Source organism: Felis catus, chromosome C1 (assembly GCF_018350175.1).
Source record: "Felis catus isolate Fca126 chromosome C1, F.catus_Fca126_mat1.0, whole genome shotgun sequence".
Lineage (NCBI taxonomy): Eukaryota > Metazoa > Chordata > Mammalia > Carnivora > Felidae > Felis > Felis catus.
Window position 1 is genome coordinate 70,856,321 of NC_058375.1, and position 9,296 is coordinate 70,865,616.

A 9,296-nucleotide genomic window follows, 5' to 3' on the forward strand; every position below is an offset into this window, starting at 1 on the left:
CCCCTATCATTTGAAGCCCCAGGATCAGCATTTTTACCCTCTACCCCTCCAGTTGACTCTGATGAAAGTGGGCCCTAGGACCACACTTGGAGAAGCATTTATTTACAGAATAGCATAAATAGCAGTTGGGAGACTATAGTTATGAGTCTGGCTTTGCCATAGGGTCTAGCTTTGCATGCTTGTGATTTAATTTCTACTTTGAGACTATGAGAATGCACATCATGTTGTGCTTTGGAAACTCAGAATATATATGTTAAGGAGTTATATTTATTTGAAGACAGTGTAATAAAGAACAAAATTTATGAGGGTAGGAATCATGACTAGATTTCTAGTCCCAGCTCTGCCACTTTATAGTCTAGTGATTGGGTAAGTTATACAATGTCTGCGAATCCTAGTTTCTCCATCTTTAGAATAGAGTTAATACCATAGTCACCAAATATGTCATAGTTCATTGCTATATATCTAGTGCCTAGAGCAGTGTGGTACATAGTAGGTCTTAATAACTAATTGTTAACTAGATGAACTACATTATTTGAAATGACACAATAAATTCTGGGAATAAAAACACAAAATGGCACAGTACCTTCCCCCCAGAAGCTCATGATCTGGGGGAAACAGACATACACAAATATTACAACATACCTCAATAAAGATCGACTGAGGTAATGTCATGACACGCGATACAAGTTATAAGGTGATGGTGGCACTTGTAGAGAACCACAGTAAGAATGCAAGGGGTTTATAAATGGGGTCTATTAACCCTTTAAAGCATTTTCTTCAGATGTCTATGGTCCGTTGAAGGTGAGGCCATGATCACCACTGGAATGTGAATTTGACCACATGGTGTGTTCATACAGGTCCGATTCCCATCGCACTTCAGTTCAGATCTCAAGGACCTTCTAAGGAACCTGCTGCAGGTGGATTTGACGAAACGGTTTGGAAACCTGAAGAATGGTGTGAGTGATATAAAAACTCACAAGTGGTTTGCTACAACAGATTGGATTGCTATTTACCAGAGGAAGGTGAGCCATTTCTTTCTTTAATTTAAAAGCTTTTGGAAGTTACTATTTAAATTATATGTGGTAAAGATATTTTCAACTTAACACGTGGTTTTAATTTTTTTACCTTTGAATTAATCCTATGCAGGACTTAAGGGACCTTTCCAGCCCACAATTTAAAAATGAGTTTTAAAAAAAATGAGTTTTCTACTTGATTAAAGAGAAGGCATATTCTATTTTGACCATTAATCTGAAATTTTTTTTTGACGTTTATTTATTTTGAGAGAGAGCGCATGCATACGTGCAGGAGGGGCAGAGAGAGAAGGAGAGAGAGAATCCCAAGCAGGCTCCATGCTGTCAGCACAGAGCCCAAGGCGGGTCTTGATCTCACAGAGCGTGAGATCATGACCTGAGCCGAAATCAAGAGTCGGATGCTTTACTGACTGAGCTACCCGGGCGCCCCAATCTGAAATGTGTTCAGTGTCAAATTTTTCCTACCCTTGCCTCTTACTCTTCACAATATTATGGTAATTATTAAGTAAACAATGTCCTAAGGGTTTGCATTTCAAAACTGATGTGAAGCCGCATTAGAAAGACAAATATAAACAAATATATTCTCCTTCCTAGAATTGGCAAACAGCTGGATTTAATAACATTTAATAGCTAGATTCATCAGATATTTTTCAGTCTTTATCACTTTACCGTTGTAACAAATTGAGACATTGAAGAAAGATTTTGCTGTGCTGAGTTACTTTTCTCTTCAACATTGCTTCTCAAATGCCTAAAGATAATTCGTATTTATAAAGTGTTGTCATCTTGAATATATTTAACTTTTTATTTTTTTTCCATAAAACCAAAACTTCTAATGTTTCAGAGACTTGCCATATTTAATAATGCTATGCAGCCACATGAGTGAATTTCCTTAGGAAAAAAATGTAAATGCTATAAATTAATATTAATAGCACGGTTTTTCTAGTTTATATCTTTTGGAAAAGAATATAAAAACAAAGCATTAAAAGAATTTAATAATGCAACAAAGACCAAAACAATATGAGGGCAGTAGTCTCCGCATCTCATAAGATGGGTTCAGAAACTTCCTAGGCGTTAAATTCATGAAACAGCCCTTAGCATTATTATCTCAGCTGGATATGTTATGTAGTCAAGAGCAATTCTATTTGGGTGATTTATTGAATCTGTATTTTCTTTTAGTGCTTTTTGATCTAACTTCTTTTTGTTGTTGTTTAGTAATTAGCCAGTTACCCTCTCACCCATTTGTTGAATAACTCTTCTTTGACCCCTTGTTTGAAATTCCGCCTTTGCTAATGCTGAATTCTTACATACTTCGGTCTGTTTCCGACTTTATGCTTTAGGGGTTCTTTCTGTCTATTCTTGTACTACACACCACACTGTTTCACATACCTTGATGGTAGCTTTTATTCAATTTCCAAAATATTTGTATATTTAATATGTGGAATTCTTATCAATGTTCAAGGAAAAGAATATATAGTTCAATATTTTTTAGTTGTATTGTAAGAAAATACACAAAACAAAATTTGCTATCATGCAGGTCAGTCATATTAAGTGCATACTGTTGTGCAGCCACGACTGCCGTCCCTCTCCAGAGCCCTTCCATCTCGCAAGATGAAAACTGTGTACCCATTAAACAAGGACTCCTGTTTTATTGGTCTCTCCAAATATCTATATTGCCTTTGGGGCTCTTAATTGGGATAACAGTATATTAATTAGAAGAAAATCAAAATCTTGAAAATTCCTCATAATTAAAATGTTTACGTTTCTGCCCCGTGTTGGGCATAGAGATTACTTTTAAAAAAGTAAAAATTAAAATCTTCTCCTCAAACATATTCAGTGCACCACCTAATATTAATAAAGTCCCTATTTTAAATAAAGGAAAGCCATTTTAATTTTAGGATCCAAGGAGAAAAAATGTTCAGAATTCAGCAATGCTATTTTTCTAAAAGGGACATGTTTCTTTCCAACTTCCCAGAAAGTTTTGATAGCTAGATATTTTAAACAAAATAAACTTGGGAATTAAAAGAAAGATTAAGAGGAGTGCCTGGCTGGTTCTGTCAGTGAAGCATGTGACTCTTGATCTGCAGGTCATGAGTTCAAGCCCTATGTTGGGCCTAGAGCCAACTTAAAAAAAAAAAAAAACAAAAACAAAAATAAGTATATCTAAGAATTACCTGTAACCTCAAGAGAAAGGAATTAAGGAAAAGGATAGAAATAGAAAGGCTTGAGAAATAAGGAACCGATAAAGGAAAATCTGGAGTTCTGTAACCTAAAGTGCCAGTATTTTGATACCAACAGTTAATTATCCTAGAACTCTCTTAAGTATTGTACCATTCCTTGAATGAAAATGTTGAGATTAATAGCAAACCTACTGTTTGCTTTCTCTTTTTTTTTTTTTAATTTTTTTTTTAATGTTTATGTTTGAGAGAGAGAGAGAGACAGTGTGAGTGGGGGAGGGACAGAGAGAGGGAGACACAGAATCCGAAGCAGGCTCCAGGGTCTGAGCTGTCAGCACAGAGCCCGATGTAGGGCTCAAACCCATGAGATGTGAGATCATGACCTGAGCCAAAGTCGGCACCTTAAGTGACTGGGCCACCCGGGCACCCCTGTTTGCTGCTGTTTCTAATGCTGTTATCATTTAGGGACTTGAAGGCATTTAAAGATGCTACCATATAATAATGGTGGGAATTTATTTTCCTTAGTATTTAGAAACTGTCAGGCATTCATCATTCCTCTTTCTGATTCCAATATTTGTGGGTTTGGTTTTTTTTCTCCATACCACCATGCAATTAACTCAGTTCTTAACGCTGAACCTGGAGATAGCCGCAGACCCCACAGGCTGAGGGCTCAGTCCCAGAAGAGTGCCCTCCACCCACCACCACTGCAGACATTAATTGCAAGTTAGGCACCTGCTTCTGACTAAGCAGCTTTAGATCAGAGGTTTCCCACAAACCCCTCCTAGGGTTCGATTAATTTGCTAGAGCAGCTCAGAGAAGTCAGAAACTGCTTACTGTTACCAGTTTATTATAAAAGAATGTAACTCAAAGACAGCCAGAGGGAAGAGATGCATAAAGCAAGATATGGGGACGGGGCTCAGCGCTTCCTGCTCTCTTCAAGCACGCCACTCTCCCCCAATCCCCACTTGTTCACCGGCCTGGGAGCTCTCCCTACCCCATCCTCTTGAAGTCCTGTGGCTTCATTAGGTAGGCATGATTATTTAAATCATTGGCCATTGGTGACTAAACTCCGTCTCCAGCCCCCCACCCTCCCCACCCCCGCTCCTGGAGGTTAGGAGGTGAGACTGAAAGTTCTGAGTATCTAACCAGCACCCATCCTTAGGTTACCTAGGGGCTTTCCAAAAGTCACCTCATTAACATAACACTTATGACATCCAAGAGTTTAAGGAGCTCTGTGCCCGGGATTAGGGTGAAGACCAAATACGTTTTTCCTATGATAAATCAAAATATCACACTTCATTTTTCTGTCTCATTTCCAGGTGGAAGCACCATTCATACCAAAGTTCAGAGGCTCTGGAGATACCAGCAACTTTGATGACTATGAAGAAGAAGATATCCGTGTCTCTATAACAGAAAAATGTGCAAAAGAATTTTGTGAATTTTAAAGATGGGCAACAAGATGACATCAGAGCTCACACTCAGTCTTTGCACTCTGTTGAGAGATCAGGTGGAGTCGAGACCGTCCTTGTTGAAGCAGTTACCTAGTTCCGTCATTCCAGCGACTGAGTGAGGTCTTTATTGCCATCGTCCGTGTGTGCGCTCTGCGTCCACCTATGTAACAAGGCACCGCTAAGCAAGCATTGTCTGTGCCATAACACACAACTAGACACCTTCCCGCTTCCCTCTGGTTGGGCTTTCTCCTCCCCTCCACCCATTTCTTCCTTTTTCATGTTCGTCGGGTTTTCTCCAAGCAGTGCTCCATTTTATTTTGTGGGTATTTCAGACGGGCAGTGTTATGGCTCTGTGATATTTGAAAGGAAGGGTAAGTGTTACCTTCGGTAGTTCTTGCCGTTATGGTTGTTGGTCGATGGCTTGAGGCTGTACGGCCAGTAATTATTTTTACTTTGAGTAGCTCAGACTCAGTTTTGCCAAAACTTCTGACAATTTTTGAAGACAGAGTGTCGTATCAACAAGGCAATTTATACAAAACAAAACAATACCTTTTGCAGAACTCACCGCTCTGGTGAGACATTTGGATAGACATTTGGATAGAGTAGCAACACCCGGCAATTTGGATTTCTAGAGATCAGAGGTTCTGTCTCCCTTCACCACCTTTTGTATTTTCCTCCCGGTGAGTAATCGGGTGACCACCTGTGCAGTGTGACACATGCAGCTCACTCACAGGAGAAACTAAAGCTATGGGTCCCATCACTTGGTAGGGGACCATCACTTGGTCATTGCTGTAGGGATTAGGGCTTTAAGATTTCTACACCTTCGCTCCTCCGTAAGGGTTTTAGCCAGTATTTTGACAGAACGCGACTGATGAAGAAGGGGACAAATTTTTTAGTTTCTCAAACAAGTCCTCCTTGTAAATTTTTTACGGGAAAAAAAAAACAAAAACGAACTAAAAAAGATCATTAATGTGGACAATTACTTTGCTGAGTCCAACAAATGGCTTGATGCTTGTAAGCAGTGTAGAGACACTCTTATTTATATAGGGATTTTTCTGTTTTGCTTCGCTTTGTTTTGTCACGGTCAAGGACAAAAGGAGTTGTTGCCAGGTTATTCCAGCACACAGTATCTGTCAGCCCGAGGGAGAGGCACTGTTGTAGCTTCAGCGTTCATCCTATGCCTCATCCACGAGGAAAAGGGACAAAGTTTTTAAAACTGCCACAACTGTATTTTAATTTTGAGGTGTGATAGTTTTAGACACGTTAGAATTCCCAGCCTCTTTCCGTACACAGCATGTATGATCATGCAGATGCAATGTTAGTATTTGAGTTTAATTTTTTGTAATTCTTTTTTGCCAACAGCATTGCTGTCAGTGGAAATTTCAAGCATTTTTGCACAGTTAGTTCCACGTTTGTTGAGAATCCATGGCTTAACTCTGTTTTTAAAGTATTTTTTTCTTTGCTTTTAAATTTTCCCATCTGGTTTTATCTCCGTGTGTCAGTGACCTATCTTAAAACAACACACCAAAAGAGCTGAAAGTAAACTGTGTTCATTTTTTATGATCAATTTACATGCATATAAGTTGAGTTGTTTTTAATCAGACTGATCTTAATGTATATAAGCATTCTATTTGCTTCATTATTGGTGCCGGTCACTGACAACTTCTTTATCTCTGTACCACACTCTTGTAAAACCTTTGAAGACAATGAAAAAGCCTGTCTGGGATGTTCTCTGCATCCATCTGTACATCTTTCGGTTGTCAAGTGTTCCTGCATGGTTATGTCATTTAAGAGCTGATAACTGATTTCAGTTGGTCCACTTATATTTAAAATGTGCAAGAAAAATATGATATACTTTGCTGTATCAAGTTTTATGTGACAAAAATATGTCATTCATGTTAATAAATTTAAACCATCATTTCTATAAAATATTTTCATTCGTTTTTTTTTTTTGGCCCAAGAACATGCTGGTCGTTGTATTCTATATGTATGCAACAAATTCCATGGTAGCTTTATTGTATATTATTGTAGAATTATTTTAATAAATCATGGGGATGACAATTTGATTATTACATTTTAGTTTTCAGCAATTGAGAAGATTTCTCTAAGTTCTAAAAAGACATTTTAAATAAAATTACTACTTGCCCTGCACAACTTGCTGTAGAATCTGCCTAGGTAGATGACCTCTCGGCGTGCGTTGGTTTTGAGGGCTATTTAGCCATTCCCATTTCTCTCTCCACTTAAAGGACATGAGCAGGCTTTCAGATATGTCAAGGGAGTCTATTTCCAACCAATCAAGGACGCAGAATTAGAATATCTTCAAGTTATATAAAACTCCCAGTTTCAGCCACAATTTAGCCAAGAACAGGATGAAAATTTGAATAAGAAATCAGTGGAATGAATCAGTGTTTAACCTCAGATTACATTATTTGAAGCAGAAGAAATTACATTTTTCCTCAGTAAATGATAAGGAGATGGCACTGCAGAGGAGGGACCCCTTGACTCAAAGTCAAGACATCTGGGTCTCAGGTCTGGTCTGTCACAGTCGGCCTGACCTTGGCCTCAGCTCTCTCTTCTACAAAATGGAAGAATTCCATTAGGCGGTTTCTAAGGTCTTTTCTAATTTTCACATGTCATGACAAAATTCTTTTTATTTGACATTTTGAAGGGATAATGTGCTTTGAAGTAAATCTCGGTAAGGTGATATTTTAGGGCATCTTTCTTCTCCTTATCTCTTACAGTGTTCTTACAATTTTTTGAATATCATAAGGACCTTATGTCTGTTTTGATTCCTTCCTCCTTCACTGATGCTAAATATCCAACTGATATCAAACTGTCAACCTACCAAAAACAGATATTGTGGCTTGTGGGTATTGCTGTCTTGTTTTTGATATGTTCTTGTATTGACTGCCCATTGGCCTGAAAATACTCATCATAAGCCTAAAAAAAAAAAATCATTTTTCTTTCCCACTGACTGTTTTATCTGCTTGTTGTAAGAATCAAATGAAATAATGTATGTGAAAGCACCTTGTAAACTGTAACCTATCAATGTAAATGTTAAGGTGTGTTGTTATTTCATTAATTACTTCTTTGTTTAGAATGGAATTTCCTATGCACTATTGTAGCTAGGAAATGCTGAAAACAACTGTGTTTTTTAATTAATCATAACAGCAAAATTAAAGTATCTTCAAAGGATAAAACGGTGTCTTGAGTTCTATTTGGTGCCCTTATCTCTTGATTTCTTTTCCACGGATACTACAGATGCCTATAGGTTTCTAGTGTCTATGTATTCATGCTGGTCTTTGGTGATGGGAACAGAGTAATAGGGGAAGAATGCCCACCAATCTAGTCCAACTGAGTATATATTAAGAAACTACTAGATTCATTCCATAGTTTCTAAAAAGTGTTTCTACTTCCTCATGCTACTAGTCTAACTTACTCTTAACTTAATGTTGAAAATTTACATATTTAAATAACTGACACTGCAGGAGCCCTCATCCTTATATTGGAACAATGAACTATGAATTTTTACCTTTTTCTTCAGAAGTGTTGTTGAGGTTCATAGTACCTCTTCCGATTTCAGCTGGTTGGTATGTGTTTCTACAGTTGTCCTTGACCTCAAGAAATAACTTTCTAGGTATTTAACACCTTACCATTTTTTATTGTTATCATTGTTACTGCAAACATTTACAAATATTGATGTACTTTATAATACCATGTTTACTATTTTTATACCAGTGCTTTATTTTATCATTGTCAGGGCTTAATACAAAATACCAGTTTTCTCATTTCCTTATACAACCAATTATAAAATTCTAGCCATATCTTCACTCACTCCAAATCATCATTTGAAATCCATTTAAATTTTCTCTTATGCACAAATATTGGATGTGAAGTTAAATGGCTTTCGTTTCAGCCTTCCTGAACATTTTCTATATGCTTTTTTTAATAGCCTTTGACAAGGGCTCTCTGATAAGGGCTGAATTGTGTTCCTTCAGAACTCATATGTTGAAGTACTCAGAATATGAGGAGCTCAGAATAGGACTGTATTTGAAGGTAGGACCTTTAGTTAGGGTAAAATGAGGTCATATGGATGGGCCCTAATCCGATTATGACTAGTGAATTTACAAGAAGACATTAGGACATAGAACACACAGACCCAGAAAAGACCACAGGAAGACCTAAGAGGAAGGCGACCATCTACAAGCCAAGGAGAGGGATTTCAAAAGAAGCCAACCCCGCTGACACCTTGATCTTGGACTTCTAGCCCCTAGAACTGTGAGAAAATAAATTTCTGTTGTTTAAGCTGCCCACTCTGTGGTAGTTTGTTATAGCTGTCCTAACAAACTGGTACACCCACTGCGGTGTTCCCATGTGTACACAATATTCCCATGGTGAAGGGCTTGCATTGATCTCACTTCAAATGCTTTAGAATTGGCCCAAACTGAAATAATTTACCATAAGCAAAAACCAAGCAAACAAAAAAGTATGTCATTGTGGTCACAAACCTCAGTGCACCTGTTTTCTTATTTCTCTTCTTTTCTGGAATATAAGCAGGAAACAGAAAATACTAGCAACTGACCATAGGGGAAAGCATGGGCGGCTGAAAGCACTTCTAACTCCGGATCAGACTTACTCTC

The 9,296-nt window shown here is 37.9% G+C and overlaps 1 protein-coding gene across 7 annotated transcripts in view; it reads left to right on the top strand.

The window, feature by feature from the left end:
* PRKACB (protein kinase cAMP-activated catalytic subunit beta) overlaps positions 1-7,856 on the top strand; it is a 125,760-nt gene extending 117,904 nt beyond the window's left edge. For all 7 annotated transcript variants that reach the window (XM_023258854.2, XM_003990255.6, XM_011284900.4 and 4 more), the window contains 2 exons: positions 858-1,022; positions 4,525-7,856. In XM_023258854.2, the coding sequence (XP_023114622.1) occupies positions 858-1,022; positions 4,525-4,650 (291 nt within the window). In that variant the 3' untranslated portion in view covers positions 4,651-7,856. The remainder of the gene's footprint in view (positions 1-857; positions 1,023-4,524) is intronic.
* The last annotated feature ends 1,440 nt before the right edge of the window (positions 7,857-9,296 follow it).